The 19,375-nt window shown below is 35.3% G+C and overlaps 1 protein-coding gene across 1 annotated transcript in view; it reads right to left on the bottom strand.

Moving 5' to 3' along the window:
* The window catches only part of tmx3b (thioredoxin related transmembrane protein 3b), a 209,146-nt gene that overhangs the window by 30,490 nt on the left and 159,281 nt on the right, over positions 1-19,375 (bottom strand). Inside the window, exons 14-15 of the mRNA XM_051683054.1 lie at positions 4,745-4,874; positions 3,497-3,565 (exon numbers count right to left, since the gene is read on the bottom strand). Of these exons, the coding sequence (XP_051539014.1) occupies positions 3,497-3,565; positions 4,745-4,874 (199 nt within the window). The remainder of the gene's footprint in view (positions 1-3,496; positions 3,566-4,744; positions 4,875-19,375) is intronic.

Below are 19,375 nucleotides of genomic sequence, written 5' to 3'. Positions count from 1 at the left end.
CCTTTAAGCCACAACATGACACAATTAAATAAGATACAACACAACAAAATTATAACACACACACACACACACACACACAAAATGCTGAACTTATTTGTCTGTAAGTGCTCTGGCCAAAACCTGGTTGGGTTTCTACCAGAACTCTTAATGCACATGACTTCATCAACATTTACTTGAATCCATACCGGCAATGATGCGAAAACGACGTCACAGTACCTGCAGCTATTCTTGCTTACTGGCAGCTCTTATGAGGTGTCTTGCTCCTGTAAAAATTGGCTGTATGCAGGCTGTAGCCCAGGCTTGGAATGCAAAGCGCTCAGAGGAAACGCTCAGTTCCACGGTTAACGCTCTCTTGTGAATGAAGACCGGGGTACTCCTGTGGTGACTTGCAGTGGGACGAGCAGCTCTCTGCATTTTCCAAGCCTCGTGATCGCTCATGCATCGAGTCAGACTACACACCATTTAAAATACACTGCTTAAAAATATTTATTTTCTGTTAATTTTGCTGTGCTGTGGCTTTTCCATTGTGTTGTGGCTTTATTACATTGTGTTGTGGTTTTATTTTGTTGTTTTGTGTCTTATTTCCATTGCTCTGTGATTTTTCAGTTGTGTTGTGGCTTATTTCTGTTGTGTTTTCAGCTTTTATTTGCTTTGCTAATTTGGTTGTGTTGTGCACTTCTCAGCCACCATATGATGGTACAGAACTGAGTTGGTATTTGGCATTATCAAGGCTAGAAAGCCCAGGATCATTACTTTCATATTTTAGTATTTAAACTTAGTACTGACTTAGTATACAGTAGATGAAACTACAGTGAAGTCACACCAGCGGCAACCGTGCTTCCGGGTTCTTTTGAACAGCAGATTTCAATGGTGGATGTGGGTAGCATTGCAGTTTTTAATGTAATAATGTTTATGTTAATAAAAGTTATTAGAAAGGGATATCTACAGTATGATTTACTGTGAAGAAATACAGTGGTGGCCAAAAATATTGGCACCCTTGATAAATATGACCAAAGAAGGCTGTGAAAAAAAAAAACTATTATTTATCCTTTTGATCTTTCGTTCAAATAATTGTCACAAAAATCTAACCTTTAATTGGAGTACAACAATTAAAAGAGGGGAAATATCTCATTATTAATAAATATTTTTCTCCAAAACACGTTGTTCACAATTATTGGCACCCCTAGAAATTCTTATGTGGAAAAAATATATCTGAAGTATATTCCCATTCATATTTTAAATATTTTAGTGCACCTGGGTGACTAGGAACATGAAATTGTTCAGCCTGTTTCACAGGGGTATAAATATGAGGTAACACACAGGCCAAATTCCCTTAATCATCAATCACAGTGGGTTAGACTAAAGAATATAGTCATGATGTGCGGCAAAAGGTTGTTGAGCTTCACAAAATGGGAAGTGGCTATAAGAAAATAGCCAAAGCATAATGCCCATTTCCACCATCAGGGCAATAATTAACAAGTTCCAATCAACTGGAGATCTTAAGAATCGGCCTGGAAAAGGACATGTGTCTGTATTGTCTCCACACACAGTGAGGAAGATGGTTAAGTGGCCAAAGAATCTCCAAGGATCACAGCTGGAGAATTGCAAAAATTAGTTGGGTCTTGCGGTCAGAAAGTTTCAAAAATATTAGACATCACCTACATCACCACAAGTTGTTTGGGAGGGTTTCAAGAAAAAAGACTCTGCCACTCATCCACAAACTCAACAAACTCAAGCGTCTTCAGTTTGCCAGACACTACTGGAACTTCAAATGCGACCGGGTTCTATGGTAAGATGAAACAAAAAAGAGCTTTTTGGCAGCAAACATGCACTGGTCGGATCTTCCAGCAGGACAATGATCCAAAATAAACATCAAAATCAACACAAAAATGGTTCACTGACCACAAAATCAAGGTTCTGCCATGGCCATCCCAGTCCCCTGACCTGAACCCCATAGAAAATTTGTAGGGTGAACTAAAGAGGAGAGTCCACCAACATGGACTTCTGAATTTGAAGGATCTGTAGAGACTGTGTATGGAGGAATGGTCTCAGATCCCTTGCCAGGTGTTCTCCAACCTCAGGCATTATAAGAGAAGACCCAGAGCTGTTATCTTGGCAAAAGGAGTTTGCAAAAAGTGTTGAATAAAAGGGTGCCAATAATTATGGCCAATGTGTTTTGGAGAAAAATATTTATTTAATAATGAGATATTTCCACTTTTTAAATAGTCGTACTTCAATTAAAGGTTAGATTTTTGTCATTCATTTGAATGAAAGATCAAAAGGCAAAAAAAAAAAAAAGTTAAAAAAAAAAAAGAAAGAAAAGAAAAGAAAAAACAATGCAGATCTTGTTTGCTTCAAGGGTGCCAATATTTTTGGCCACAACTGTACATGTAGGTTCTTTCTGAACTATCTGCAAAACAAGTTTTAATTTGATTCAGTATGCGATATGCATGTATGATTATTTTGGACATGTAAAAGGTTGATGTATACACATCCTCACACGTTTAACACCTCTAAAGTCTAAGAAATGTGGTATATAAAAATACAATCTACCATGAGACATGCAGTATGAGTCCTTTCTGCTTAAATATTTGTTCCACATACAGTAAATAATAATATTTGACTTCAATGTCATCATATTCAATATTCAAGCTTGATAACAGCTGGTTTCATTTGATCAAGTTACTTACTGCAGTCAAAATAAATGCACAGACATAATTTTAGAAGCATTACATTATTTTTATTTACATGTCCTATCACATACAGTATCCCCATGCGCTGCGGTGGTGGAGACGGGGTCCCGTTCATCCTGTTAGATCTTACATTGCTGTCATCTTCATATGGTATCATTGCTAGATCATATTTGACCTCATATCGCACAGCTTTTTGGTTTTAAACAGTAACTTCATCTTTTGAAATCCCTACAAGATGATCATTATCATGAACATTTGGGGCTTTACTAAAATAATTTGGGGCCCTCCCCAGCCCTAGCACCAATGACCAATGAATTTCATCCTCTACAGTGCAAACATTCAAGGAATCTGGTCAAATCTCGGTGTGTAAAGGGCAAGACGAAAACCATTTCTGAATGCCTGTGATCTCTGATCCCTCAGACGTCACAGTCTTAAAAAACGGCATTCATCTGTAATGGATATCATGAACATGGGCTTGGGATAACTTTAGTAAACCTTTGTTAGTCAACACCACTCGCCGCTGGGGGAGTTTGTTATTAGCATTTTTCATACTGTCCCAAATTTTTCGGACTTGGGGTTATAAACTTCAGATGACAACAATTATTTACAAGCACACTTATTTTTAAGGACCAAATGGAGGCATTTAGTTTCTTTAAACTAGGGATACAGGATTTCAATCAAAACTCTGACATCAACACCATCAAAAGTTATATTGTCAAAATATTACCATTATATTTAGTTAAAAAATGATCATGGTTTAATTGATTTGAGCCTCTTACATTACCCGCTCACCTACGACTTACCATTACAGTGGATCTTGCATCATACGCCACACGCTTGATTCTCTGAAATATTCCGTCTCCTCCATATGCCTATTAGGAAGAAAACCCTACTGTTAGTTTAGCAGGATTTGATTTTGGGGCAAAAAATCAGCCAACAGCCTAGCAGTCTTAAACCACATGTGCCACAAGCTGAACTAACTGCAGCCTAACACAGTCAGGCGCTGTTTTTACAGGAAAGGAAAATCTGCAAATTCTTTTTGGGGGTTTTCAATTTTTGCTGAACTTTCCAGTAAATTAAGAGAGAAAGGTGAGTAAATACAAGGGAATTAAAAAATAAATTGTTCTACTAATTGGTTCTTGTAAAAGCACTGACTATAGACTGAAAGAATGAAAGTAAACCTTACTGACAAGAACTCATTGATTCAAGTATATAGCAGTGTATTCAACTACACTAGTGTGCACATGTCAGTGAATGTTCTACAGATGTCTCTTTATATCACTATAAACATTGGACAGCATCTATAGTGAGCTGTAGACTCTCTACGGTGGCCCCGGGGTGAAGAACACAACAAAAATTGGCAAAGCAAACAGAAGTTGAAAACACAATGGAAATAAACCACTAAAAAACAAAATTAAAATTGACACTACATTTTAAGTCGTGTGGCATTCCTGACTCAGTGCAGGTGAGATCAAACAGATCTGAGATGGCCCAAAAGCAGCAGAGAGCTCTGACAATTCACTTTCAATGAAAAACTGACAAGGATGCAATGTGTTGCCCTTGAGAACAGTGCAGTGCCGTTGCCCTTTATCGCCTATAGCCTATGTCAGTATTGCCAATGCAAGTCACTCAAAAAAGAAGTGCCCCAGTCAACGCTTAATCGTAGGTTTTCATCACGGAAATCTACAGTAAACAGACTTAATTTGAAAGAAACGTCTTTTTGAATATAAATGAATTTGATACCTTTGCCGTGTAGATTGTCAACATAGTGACATCTTGATAAAATTATGTGCAAAAAGAGTTCTGGTGGAAACCCAACCAGTTATGCATTGTCCAGAGCACTTATTGAGAAATAAGTACTACAATTTTAGAAAAATAAAATAAATTATATTGTTTTTTTCTAATTTTGTGTTGTGCACTTCAGGGCCACCACAACACTCAGTAGGCTATATAACTGTATTATAAACTGTATATGTTTTATGTATTATACAGAATATATAACATATTCTGTATGAACAGATATTGATAGATTATGAAATGTGAGTTTGTACCGGAGCGCTGCCATCCAGCACGCTCTTGAAGAACTGCAGCAGCTGTTGAATGTTCTCGACGTGTGCAGCAGGCAGGAAGTACTGCTCATTTGAAGTGTTGAGGATGATGATGTTGGGCACTGACACCTCACTGCAGAAAAACATGATGAAGTTTCTCTGTAATTCATCACTGCAATTCTCAAAAAACAGGTTTAAGTTTATAAGTGTTCAGAAAGTCCTAAAACATAGTTTCGGAGGAACACTAACATAGCGCAACAGTCTGGTTCCGGAACTAAAAATCCCATTCTTTTGTCCACAGGGGAATTTAAACCTTTTAAGACAGACCTACAGTCAGAGGTTGTTAATCGATTGTATATGCTTCTGTTGAAGCCATCAATCCATGTTATTTCAACTTTTAATAGCGGAATTTGTGATAAGTAACTATACTACCCATGATCCTGCAGAGAAGATCTGTGGCAAAACCAACGCAACCGCACACTCCCATGACACACTGAGAATGACGCAATTGTGCTCACTACACTCACTACACTCTTAAGGCCCCGATATACTTCCGGAGAGGTTCTTCTTTGTTCTTTGTTCAGGGATAAAAATAATTTTGAAACATTCAGACACCCGCCACACCGCTGTGGGAGGTGTTTGTCATACATGTTTAGAATGTGTCTTTACCTTGCAGAGTTAGATTCAGGTTGTTCAGTTTGCTGAACGCAACAGCAAGATAGGCAAGGTGGGCTACCCAGTCTGTGTCCTCGAACACAGCCACAAGGGAGTGTGAGTGCTCTGACAGAAAAGCACTTCGTTGCACAGCTCAAAAAGCCTATGTTGTGTTTTCCCTCTCGATAGCCAACGTAAGTCGGTGTGAAGCAGTAGCTGCTGGTGCTCAGTCCCACTGTCATGAGAGAGCCTTTCAAACAGTCTGTGATTCAGAGGTCTGGACTCGATAAAGTTAATCACTTTCACTGCGTCATTCAAAACATCATGTAACTCAGGACTCATTCTCTTGTTGGCCAGTGCCTCCCTGTGAATGATAGTGATTCCACTCAACGTTGGGTTTGACCTTCTTTATTTGGGCAAGTAATCCTTTCACCCTCCCAGTCATTGATGCCGCACCATCCGTGCACACATGAGTACAGGATTTCCAATACAGGTTGTGCTCTGGGAAAAAGTGGTCAATAACGTGAAACACGTCCTCACCCGTAGTGCTCCCCGGTAGCTTCTTGCAGAACAGCATGAGCTCATTAATTTCCTAAATGTCTCTGTATCGCACAAACGCAGTCAACTGGGCTTCCCCGCTGACATCGGTCAATTCATCCAACTGCAGAGCAAATTAACCGGAATGTTTTAACTTTTCCACCACTTGATCAACAACATCAACGCCCATGTCATCGATACAGTCTTCAGTGCATCAGCTGCTTTCTTATCAATCATTGTTTCTGCGAGAATAACAGCAGCAGGCAAAATTAGCTCCTCAGCTATAGTAAACGGCTTTTTAGCCACAAGTAGCGACACAGCATATGAGGCTTCCAATGCTTTGGTTGATACTGCAGTTGCTTTCTTTAATTTCTCTTGACTTCTCTTAAATTCCAACAGCTTTCTATGGAAAAACTTGTTTGTCTTACCCACACAGGAAAGATGCTTGTTAGTGAAGTGCCATTGTAAATGGGCTGGTTTCATGCTATTATTTGAGAGTACATCACCGCAGATGAAACACAGTGGCTGAGGCGGCTCCGTAGGTGTGGATGTGAAACCGAAGAGGACATACTGTTCATGAAATTGACGGTACTTTGACTTGTCAACTTTCTTTCTTTTCTCCAAATGTTCACTTGACCTGTTGCTAACATTGCTGCTGCTTGAAACTGCTGCTGCTGTTTTTTCAGCCATTGATCCATAGCTAATGTCCATCTTCTCAAAGCTAGCTGCCGGTTACCTGAAATCGTGAGTGACTCTGACACACAGCCGTGGAGGAGCGAGCGAGGGTCAACTGGTGGGAAGTGGCCAGGGTGAATAAAAAAATACACACCGAAACTAAAGTAAAAAATTGTTCTATAAATACAAAATAAACTAGAGATTTCACACCAGTGACCTCAGTAAATGTTTTCCTGCCTATTGAGATTGAAATAACTTGAACATATGAATTGTTTGGAAATATTTTTCCCAATACTTTTTTATATATATATTTTTTGCATTTTTTTGAAAATCTTCCCACGTACCTCCTGGGGACTGCCCGCGTACCCGTAGGTACCCCCGGTTGGGAAACTTTTCATTAAAAGTGAAAGGGTACCAAACTTTTGTAGCTCCAAAATGCACATAAAGGCAGCATAAAAGTAATCCATACAACTTTAGTGGTTAAATTTATATGTTCAGAAGCGACATGAAAGGTGTGTGTGAGAAACAGATCAATATAAAAGTCCTTTTTTTCTATAAATTCTTCTCCTTGCCCAGTAGGTTGCGATATGCATGAAGAATGCAATTCGCCAAAAACAAAAGAAGAATGTGAAACTGGAGATTGATAGCAAGAAAAAAAAAAGGACTTAAATATTGATCTCTTTGATCACCCACACTTATCATTTTGCTTCTGAAGATACAGATTTAACTACTGGATTACTTTTATGCTGACTTGGTGCTTTTTGAGATTACATTTTTTTATACTCATTCACTTGCATTGTGAGGACTACATAGCTGAAATATTCTTCTAAAAATCTTTGTTTGTGATCAGCAGACGAAAGTCATACACATCTGGGATGGCATTAGGGTGAATGAATGAACGTATGTTACATTTACACTGGTGGCCAAATGTTTGGAATAATGTACAGATTTTGCTCTTATGGAAAGAAATTGGTACTTTTATTCACCAAAGTGGCATTTAACTGATCACAATGTATAGTCAGGTCATTAATAACATGAAGTATGACTATTACAATTTGAAAAAAAAAAACTTAAACTACTTCAAAGTGTTCTCATCAAAAAATCCTCCACGTGCAGCAATGACAGCTTTGCAGATCCTTGGCATTCTAGCTGTCAGTTTGTGCAGATACTCAGGTGACATTTCACCCCATGCTTCCTGTAGCACTTGCCATAGATGTGGCTGTCTTGTCGGGCACTTCTCATGCACCTTACAGTCTAGTTGAGCCCACAAAAGCTCAATGGGGTTAAGATCCATAACACTCTTTTCCAATTATCTGTTGTCCAATGTCTGTGTTTCTTTGCCCACTCTAACCTTTTCTTTTTGTTTTTCTGTTTCAAAAGTGTCTTTTTCTTTGCAATTCTTCCCATATGGCCTGCACCCGAGTCTTCTCTTTACTGTTGTACATGAAGCTGGTGTTGAGCGGGTAGAATTCAATGAAGCTGTCAGCTGAGGACATGTGAGGCATTTATTTCACAAACTAGAGACTCTGATGTACTTATCCTTTGTTTAGTTGTACATCTGGCCTTCCACATCTCATTCTGTCCTTGTTAGAGCCAGTTGTCCTTTGAAGACTGTAGTGTACACCTTTGTATGAAATCTTCAGTTTTTTAGCAATTTCAAGCATTGTATAGCCTTCATTCCTGAAAACAATGATTGACTGACGAGTTTCTAGAGAAAGCTGTTTCTTTTTTCCATTTTTGACCTAATATTTACCTTAAGACATGCCAGTCTATTGCATACTGTGGCAACTCAAAAACAAACACAATGTTAAGCTTCATTTAATAAACCAAATAGCTTTCAACTGTGTTTGATATAATGGCAAGTGATTTTCTAGTACCGAATGATCAATTTAGCATGAATTGAATTAATTAAATTGGTGAATTAAAGTACCAATTTCCTTCTGAAACAGCAAAATCTGTACATTATTCCAAACTTTTGGCCGCTAGTGTATATAGCGCTTTTCTGACACTACACACAAAGCACTTTACACAGTGAACAGGGGACCCTCCTCAACCATCACCAGTATGCAGCATCCACCTGGATGATGATGCGATGGCAGCCATAGTGCGGCAGTATGCTCACCACACACCAGCTGTTGATGGAGAGGAGAGAGTGGAGTTATATAGCCAGTTAATGGATGAGGATTATTAGGAGGCCATTTCTGATAGGGAATGGGGAATATGGCCGGGGTTACACCCCTACTCTTTACAGTTTTTAATGACCACAGAGTGTCAGGTCCTCAGTTTAACGTCTCATCCGAAGGATGGTGCCTTTTTACAGTATAGTGTTAAAAATATATATTTTTGAGCTGCCTGAAACACTGGTTAACCTATTTTTGTGACTATTTCTCATTTAGGGTCATTAATGTGCATGTAAAAACTTTTATGTTCAAAGTTATATATACAGACACAAAATAAAATATTTGATGTATCCTTGTCTGGTTCTCACTCCCCTGAGAGGGCAAAAGGAGCTTTCTCACACTTTTGTTCAGTGCTGCAACAGACTTTGTCAGACACAGATAGTAAGAAAAGCTCCGAAAGACTAACGGCTGAAGAAGTTCTTTCACAGATTTTGGGCTGTGAAACCGAAATTAAGAAATTTCAAAGACATAGGATGCTACAGAGACAGAAGGAAATGTGGATGAAGATCCAGATCCTAAATTTGTGTATGTTTAGAGACAGAGGACACTTTGGAGACAGAGAGCAATGTAGCTGAAAATCCAGAAGCGGAATTCTCCTAGAAAGTAAATAAACAGGATGAAATACTGTCTACAGTGACTGTAAATTAGCTTACTTTTACAAACAAAACAAAAAAAAGGCCCCAAAGGGAAATTAAAAATCAAAAGAGCATTATCAAAATGTTACACACAAACAGTTTGTGAAAACAAAAAATGTATACAACATTTTAAAATGTTTAACAACTATTTCTCTTAAATTTAGTTCATAAATCATAAATGTTTTAAAAAACAGTTTATAAATTTATAGTCACAGTTTATGAAAAATTTAATTTTCCAATACAATTTGAAATTGTTTATAAAGAAAAAAAAAAGAAAAAAAAAAAGTTATACATAGGTATAACAATAAAGGTATTTTGTTTTTGCCTGATTGTTTGCTGCTTTTCATAGTGTAAACATTTTGGGGAATTGCATTGAAACCAGTTAAATTTCAATTTGTTAAATTGTTCAAGTTCAAGGTCAATTTGTACCCATTTTATTTAACATAATAAAAGGGTTCAAATACTGTGACGGTGACGTCTTCTTGAGTTGTTACCGAGTTACAGTGGTAAACAGTTGCCTATTGTACTCACGTTGATGACACACTCGAACCGCAGTTCGGACCCAAATAATATGATGTGAACAGAGACCAGCGGAGGCAGAGGGAAGGGTGAGGAACCAAGCAATCGAACTAAGTATGAAACTACTTATACTACTTATTTTCCAATTTTTGCAACATCTGAACATGTGATTGCAAGATTGATAGATTTTTGCGCTGTGAACTTGATAAGAAACTAATTACATACTCAAGCCTGAGTATATACTTGAATCATTAGATGGTCATTAGACAACATGTCAAATCCAGCTTAAGCTGGTAGCTGTGTTTTGGAACATGGTAGCTGGTTTCTAGCTGCTCCAAGCTAGTCATAAGCTGGTCCAACTCAGCACTTCATTGTGCATGCAAGAAAAAAAAATCTTGGCATCAAATTAGGTGAGGCACCAGGTTACACCCACCGATGACGTGGCCAAATGGCAGTAAGAAGGCGTTAAACATCCGGTAGAAAGGTTTCCTGAAAGTTTGTGCTGGCAGTTTGTTTCAAACCACTGCAAAAAACTCAAAACACCTTTTTGGCCAGATTTTGTTTTAAATTACATCACACTCCTCCATTTTCGCGAAGTATATGGAATTCTGCAACCTGACCTGGGCCGGACTGGACCCAAGAAAGTACTAGGTTTCGGGGCAGTTTGCGCATGTGCTTTCACTTAGAGACATGCGTGAAGGGACAAGTTAGGGGCCCGTTCACACTGAACGTGTTTTTGCACAAGTCTGCTCTCTTTTTCTTGTTTTACTATCTAAACACATGCTGGACAGACATCTTGGGCCATTGCAACACATCTGGGTGTTTCGTTAGCGTGCAGGACTGCCACATTTTTAAACACTGTGTGAAGTTAAAAAGAAATTCAAGTTTCAAAAACATATGTCGAGTTTAATTTGTTGGACATCGTCTTAAAATAATAAATATAAATATTATACTTAATAATAAAAATACTAAATTATTATTATTTATAAATGTAAGAAAGTATTACAGTAATACATTTCTGTTGCAAAAATAGCAATAATATGTAAACTGAACACATTCTTCTAATGCAACAAGTGTTTTCTATAACGTTTTGGCAGTAGATCGTGTTTATGCCAAGGGAAATATTTGAGAAATTTGGTTCTTCCTTGGTCATTGTTTCAGTATATTAAGCCACATTAAGCATTTCAGAATGTCCAAATTGCTTGCTTGGCTTCAGCAGCACGTCCACACTGATTCTGCAGTCTGACAGGAGTGTAGCATTTTCTCTAAAGGGCTCTGAAGGAGAGGCACTGAACGAAACATCCTATTCGTGAACAATAGGATGTGAATTAACTGGTACATCTCGTTTGTGAACAAACTGAACAAATCAATCAACTTGTTTGTGATGAGAATTTACTGACTGACTAAAGGAGAGTCGTTCGTTAACTTTAGCATCGGCATGCGAGTCAATCTTGTTAAACAAGGACATAGAGGGACGGAAGGGCTATAAGTGACTGATGACCACATATTACAATGACATTAGGACATTATGAAACTCAGAATTATTATTATAAGTCTTATTGTGGCTTATAGACTTTTTTTTGTTGATAAATGTCATGCTCAGCAGATCACAAACTGAAGGAAAAATTATAGATCTGCTTTTGCTTTGTGGGGAAAATGTTTATAATTCTTACACATTCAAAAAAATAACCTATGAATGGCTTACTTATAGTTGTCTCAGCATACTAAGCTGGGATAGGAAACAGTTTTTAACACCGACAAAGTTACATATTTCAGCTTTAACATAAACGTGTGGTAGATAAAACACTTTAATAATCATGTTAAAATATATAAATAAAAGACCTGATAAAAAAAACACGCAATAAGTGTTTTATATTGCAATCAAATAAAATGTTAACATGAAAATAGCATGTCATAACACCCTCTGGATACTATTGAATAATTCAGTGAATTAATCTGAACAAATCTTTTAGGTAAAAGGATTCAAAATCCCTTTTCACAAACAGATACTACATATGCACATGCAGAAAATAAAAATAAAATTGTACACAATATTTATAATTGTAATTTACTGTTTCGTTTTTCAAAGACTAGCTTGTGCTCAGTCTTTTGTTTTTATGTTTGAAATGGAAGCAAATCCTCCACACCAAGATATCTTTTTTTTTTTGCAGCTAATTCAGCAAAATGATGCAGTTAATTTTCTACAGTTTTTTCTAAATTTTGTATTATTATTTTTTATACACATTTGCATGTTTAACAAATAAAATAGAAAAATAATGTTCCCCCTCCTCACTTGGTTATTGCCATCTCATAATTAAAAAAATAAGAATAAAAATAATATATCTACAATAGCGTTTATAAAGGAAGCAAGCACACTCACACAAAGACAGCATTTTTTCCTTTAAAGCATAAGACACTTTTTCAACCGATAAGCAGGCTGACAATTATTTTATCCAATGGCTAAGTGAAGGGCAAGAGATCTTTTTCCAGTTCATGGAGATGAATTGTTTAGCATATAAAAAACATAGATCTACCAACTTAGCTTCATGTTTCTTCAGTTTCAGATTTTTGGGAAATATGCCTAAAAACAAAGCTTGGGGCGCAGAGGGACCATTTTCGCTGTTATTTTAGAAATTATGTAAATTACTTATTTCCATAAATGTTGTATTACTTCGCATTGCCAAACACAGTGAATTAAGCTACATTTATATGAATTGCATTTGATACAAATATCAGATATGTCAGAGTTGAACTTACTTAATATTTCTGGTGTAATATAAGTTATCATTATCCATTTATATTATATTAATTTATGTCTGGTGTTGATTGACAATTATTGGGCTTTTAATTGGATCGGTATCGGCTCCGATACTGATGTTTTTAGATGATCGTGTATCGGTCCGACGAACTCGATCGAAATCCAATACTGTGTGTTAGTGTCCGTTACTGTCAAGCTCCAAAAATGACATAAAAGAACCATAAAAACACCATTAGTAGTTCATATGACTCGTGCATTTTATTGAAAGCCACTTGAATTAGTGAATGGCGCTGCTCTGTTGACACACACACTTGCAGCTATTTTTAGCCTTCACACAGTGAGCAATATTTGAGCGCTACTCACGAACAACATCTCAGATATAGATGCTCAACAGTTTGGTTCACTTATAATATGCATTTAGAATGGCACCGGATGTGCATTTTACCAGAATTTGAATAAGAAGCGAAGTGATTAACGTGTCAAGTAAATTTGATTAAAAAAATTAACAAGAAATGTACAAATATTATGGATATTTGAAATTATGGCTTTGCATTGTATAAACAAATATTGGGTACATTTAACTAATACATTTAAGAGAGAGGACAACTACTTTATTTTGGGAAAATTGGTGCAATGTTGTGGTTTAATTCATGGACACCAATTTAAAAAAAAAAAAAAAAAATTAAGAAAGAATACTACCTAATTATTTAGGGGAAATTTGTGGTTTAATTTACAGACACCAATTCATTTGAAAGTGAACATCTGCTGATTTGATGACATTTTGGCAGACTGGTCCACACGTGTAGGCTACATGCTAAAAGGCAAGCCTTAATAATTTGTAATTTCCTTTTATTTCTTAATTGTCTCATTAAAGGTTGACCAGGTGTGTTCAGTCCAGTACTGAAGCACCACTAACATTGCATATTTTGGATGGCTCCCTTATTTTATATTGCCAGTTTATGTCGATGCCTGTCCTGATGAGCTAGTTGAATCAGGTGTGTAAAATAAGAGACATCTAAATGTGTTTTGTGGAGAAAATGTGGACGATGGTCTGATGAAAAATGATTGTTTATAATACCCCCTTTCTTCACCCATTCACGTGGAGATGGCACATAAACGGAGGATGGTTATGCCATGGTAATTGTTATCCGAAAAAAAAAAAAAAAAAAAATTGAAAATGCAAGATGTGCTCCAGAAACTGTTTGAAAACCAACGTGATCAGACTAAACAAATGGTCACTGTTTGCTTTATCTCAGTTTTTGTACAATGAGAACTTTTTTAAAGTGACGCTAGGGTGACCAGACGTCCCGATAAAACCGGAACAGTTCCGATTGTTACAGAACTTCATTTGCTATGCTCTTTTTTTTTTTTTTATCATGAGCAACTTGCAACAAATAATGAGAGAAACATTGATTCCTGCAGTCTCATAATCAGTGGTGCTGATCTTTCCCCCCTCAATGCTCCCTCCCATTTCTGCTGCTGTCTGTGCTCCAGTATTTTTCCCAAACTTTTTATGGACCGTGTGTTCCTGCGCTGATAAAGTTTACAGAGTCTAATCTTCTATAAAATGCCCTGAGGAAGAAAAAAAAAAAAAAAAAAAACAGGAAAAGGTAGTCTGTAAACCTTAAACCAATGGTTTTCAAACATGTTCTCGGGGACACACAACTCTACAAATTTTTAATGTCACCCTTATTTAACACACCTGATTGAAATCATCAGCTTGTTAGTAAAGGCTCCATGACATGATCTGGGTGTGTCAGATAAGGGGGGCTTACAAAATATGCAGAGCTGTGGGTCCCCAGGAGCAGGATCGAAAACCCCTGGTCTAAAGTGGTTGTTAAAGAGAAAATGAAAAGGCCTCTGATGAAGCTTTATGGAGGAGAAAAACCGCATAAATTAAAATAAATAAATTTCCAAATAAATGTACAAAATTTGTACATACAAATGTATTTTCAGGACCCAGGTAGAAGCATTGACCAGACCAGATAGGTTATAATATGCTGCTTGGTTAATTTCCTTGGAAAGGAGGAGAAAGATCTCTTCCAAAAGTACGATGTAAGTACCTGAAACTATTGTGAACATCTATGATGTTTAAACAAATAATTTTAAAAAAAAATAATAATTAGTACTTTTGTCTGTTTAAAAAAAAAAAATACTCAGCCTCATGTCTTTCCAAACCAGAATGAGTTTCTCTCTGTGAAACACAAAAGGAGGTGATAGGTACAATACACTAGTAATAGTTTTGACTAGGTGTTCATTGTTACAGCTTGGTAACTTTTAACAAAAATTTATTTGATGAACTGAATTATGTGCACCCCCTTCTCATAAGTTGCACTGCAGTCAGTCAGTCAGAATGGATTTTATGAATGTAGTCGAAGACTCACAGTTTACACTTTTCAGAGAAATCAGACAACATATGGTTTACACTGTAAAAAAATTCCTTAATTTTAACGGTAAAAGACTGTAAAAAAATTATACAGTAAAAAACTTTAATTGGTTAATGGGTAATTACCTTAAAATATACAGTAAAAAATCATAATATATTTAAAAAGACAATACATGTACAAGTACAAATGACCTTTTTTACATGTAAAAAGTAGGATTTTACCATATAATTAATGGTAAAAAAAAAAAAAAAAATATGTTGTTTAACAAGACAGTAAATGTACTTTTTATGGTAAATTATTGTTAAAATTACGATAAAAAACAATAATCAGGCATTCCCAGAATTTCCTGCGTGAATCACATTTCATTATATTTTATGGGAATAGTTGTTTCTTCTTATTTTTAATATCAGTTATGTACATTGGGGTGTTCTGTGTTATATTTAATGTAGTTTAGTTAATGTTTATTACATTATTTTAATTTCGCATGTGTTACCCTGATGGTGTTGTGTTTGTGTGAGTGACACCGTGCACTGTCTCTACATGTTTATTGGTCATTGCTCTTGGAAAGACCACTATTGATGAACTTCATGTCATCATGTGCCTTTCTGTAATTATTACGGTGAGTAACAATACATTATAAAGTGAAATGCAGATTTTTACAGTTTCAGAAGGTTAAAGTATTACATTTATATAATTTAATAATATAAACGGTAATGCATCGTAAAATATACAGGCATCAAAATTACATCCCTTAAAGCCTGAAGCGTGGTTACTATATTTTTACTGTGAATTTCTGGCGACCACAGCTGCCAGTTTTTTACCTTAAATTTAACAGGATTTTTTTTTTCTTTTTTACAGTGTACTTATAGTTGTCTCAGAATATTAAAATGAGATACAAGTATTTTAACATTAAAAAATATGTGCAACACTTTTTTAAAATGCTGACATGCTATAAATACTTGCAACATGAGAAGTATCAAATGCTTGTGTTTGTGTTCTATAGTGCTCTAATACAGATGTTCAGCAAGATCTCCTGCAGCACATCATGAAAATTACTGTCAGCACAAGGGGTGAGCAGGAGGATTTCAGCATCATCTTAGAGGGGGTCCAAGTCATGACTGGGTTGGAAAATATGGCCAAAGCCTGTGCGATTCTTCTGGGACTCACATATGCCCTAAACCTCAGCTATCCTAAACAGCTAAGGTATTCATTTGAGGACTTTCAGAAGATCTTATTAGAACTGAATGTATGCAAGTTAACAACCAAAGTGCAAGAACAAACTTCTTTTGTAGAGTTTTGCAAGCAAAGCCTTTTCTTTGTTTTTCTGGACCATGTTTTGGTCCAGAATGCACTGAATAGAGGGATTTGTTCTTAAAGTTCAACATTAATACAAGCTTACAGCAAGCATAACTGTCACTGGTTTTGCAAGCCAAGTTGTTTGTTTATTACCAAGTTTTATTCCAGAATAGATTTTGTTCCACAAAAACAAATCTGTTTAGAGACATGTTCTTGGAGAATGTTACAAGTTTATCAGCAAGTGTGGGTATAGTCCAGTCCAGTTAGCCAAGTGTCATGTATGGCATTTTTATTTTTGGAAAACATTTAAAGGTTTGAGATTTTACCTTGCCTTTAATGTCTAGCAGCTTTATATCATGGATGTGTTCTTTTTGAACTTTAGAATATGTTTTATAGCCTAAAGGAATATTTCCCCCCAAAATGAAAATTCTCTCATAATTTACTCACAAGTGTGCCTTCCCAGATGTGTATGACTTTCTTTCTTCTGCAGAACACATACAAATCACAGATCTCACCTCTGTAGGTCTGTGCAATGCAAGTAAATCATGCAAGGCTCAAAAAAGCACAAAAACATCATAAAAGTAATCCATAAGACTCTAGTGGTTTAATCTGTTAAAACATTTTAAAATGATACTCCAGTATTTTAATACCTTTTAAATATGATCAATTCGTTAAAAAATACTTCTGAAGCTATCAAATCGGTTTTGGGTAAGAACAGACTAAAATAAAACTCCTTGCTCATGATCGCTAAGGAGACTGCTGATGTCATGATTCACATAAATAGGAGTTATATTTTGGTATTTTCTCACCCCAAACTGGGGTTTACTTAAGACATGAATTAAACTACTAGAGTCATATGGATTAATTTTAGGCTGTCTTTGTGCTTTTAGAATCTACAAAGTTTTGGTCACCTATCACATGCATTGTAAGGACCTGCAGAGCTAAGATTTTCTTAAAATCTTTTTTGTATTCTGCAGCAGTCAGTCAGTCATACATATCTGATTTCATGAGACAATGATTAGAGATTTTTCATTTTTGGGCTTACTATTCCTTTTAGAGCAAGCTTGTCATAATAAGACTTTGACTACAGCACACATTTGACAGTAAGTTGACCTTTGTAAACGTGACCTTATTTTTTTATTTTATTAAATGGTGCTTTTATTTGTATATTTTAATTAAACTATGTATTTCTTTTCTTTTCCTTTTTTTTTTTTTCTTCTCTCAAACAGTTTGTTTAGTGTAATGCGCACTGCTTACTGTTTGATAGAATTGAACACTTAACCATAGGGGCGTGTGTGTTTGGGTTTTATATCTTGTTGGGTGTTTGTACTAGTTATTTATCTGCCTAATTATATATATATATATATATATATATATATATATATAAAATCATATATACATGCTTTGGAGTGGGAATAATATTTAAAATATAAATGGATAAAGCATTAAAAATAATGCATCATGTAATTATTTTTTTAAAGTGTTTTAAGGTGGTAAAATGGCACTTTTATAATTTATACTACTTTAATCTTAGAAAAATGACTAAATTAGCTTAATATCATTAGAAGAATAAAGCATGTTAGATTTAATTAATGTAATTTCATTTTGAAAAACAAGGCTTAATTACTAACTAATTTGGGTGACTTCACATGATTTTTTAAAGGAGATTTAATAATAAAAAAAAAAAAAGCAGTAATTATTAACTAATTTAGGTGATTTCACATGATTTCATTAAAGAGATTTCATTTAAAAAAAACAAGGATTGAAAAGTTCTTAAAAATATTATGTGTAATATTGTTACCATACTTTTTTAAGTAGTTATCACATAATACTTCTTACAGTGTACTGTGAACTTGCCTACAAACAGACACAGAGGATTTCCTGGAGAGTTCAGAATGTCAAAATAAAAGCCTGAGGGTTTTAAAGTCAAAGGTACATGATTGAGAAATATTACTGTTGTATTTAAAATTCTAAAAGTCAATAATAATAACTATTAATATTTGTTTACAAATTATAACAATATTTAAGTTGAATCGGTTCTAAAAAAAAACTGACTTCTTTTCTGCTGAAAACAGACTGGAATTACTGTTAATTTTGCTGCTACACTAGCCAGTAGACGAGTTAACAATAATGTTTTTTTAATAAGCTAAACATTTATATTGAAATAATGTGTAGTTAGAGGTTTGTGTTTCTTTACATATTACAGAGTACCACCAATAAGTTCCACACAATAATGTAAAGATATTCTAAACTGATTACGCAAAAAAACAACAACACTGGTATCAGATTGGGATCAGTATCGGCCGATACTGAGATTTCAGATATCGGAATCCGAAGATAAAAAAGTGTTATCGGTGAACAAGAGTCTCTATTTCTTTATTTGTTTTCTTAATTTTGCATTTCTAACTTAATTCTATTTGTAGAAGAGATTGTGTAACTAATTATTTAACCACATAAATATGCTTTAAAGGCCACCCATCTTGTAGTTATATGTCTCATTTAAAGTAAACTTGGGAAGAAAAAAAAAATATGTAAAAAAGTCTCAGAGTTCTTGACGTGTAATATATCTTGATAAATTAAAGAAACAGCACCATGATCAGATATTATTATGGTATCATATGTATAGTCTATCATTTGATGGAAGAGATCATTTGAAACTATTTGAGAAAGTGATTTTTTGTATGGAAATTTTCTTCAAGGATCACACAAATTTAAAACTTCCATAAAATACTGGATTTTCTTTCAACTTAGTTAATGTGAAATATCTATACCAGTTGAGCAATCCAGATGTGGAGAAATTGTACAATTAAAATTGCTGCCTATTATCAATTTTCCTGGGAGAGAGGCTAATAATAATAATAAAAAAAAAAAAAAAAAATTAAAAAAAAAACTTTGGGTTATTATTGTTTTTGATTCTGACCTGATTCAGTTTTATTAATTTTCTCAAGCCCCTCACATTCTTCCAAGATATTACCTTTATATCAGATTTATCA

Source organism: Myxocyprinus asiaticus, chromosome 41 (genome assembly GCF_019703515.2).
Source record: "Myxocyprinus asiaticus isolate MX2 ecotype Aquarium Trade chromosome 41, UBuf_Myxa_2, whole genome shotgun sequence".
NCBI lineage: Eukaryota > Metazoa > Chordata > Actinopteri > Cypriniformes > Catostomidae > Myxocyprinus > Myxocyprinus asiaticus.
The sequence above is the reverse complement of the archived record's forward strand: the minus strand, read 5'-3'. Positions and strand labels throughout refer to the sequence as shown.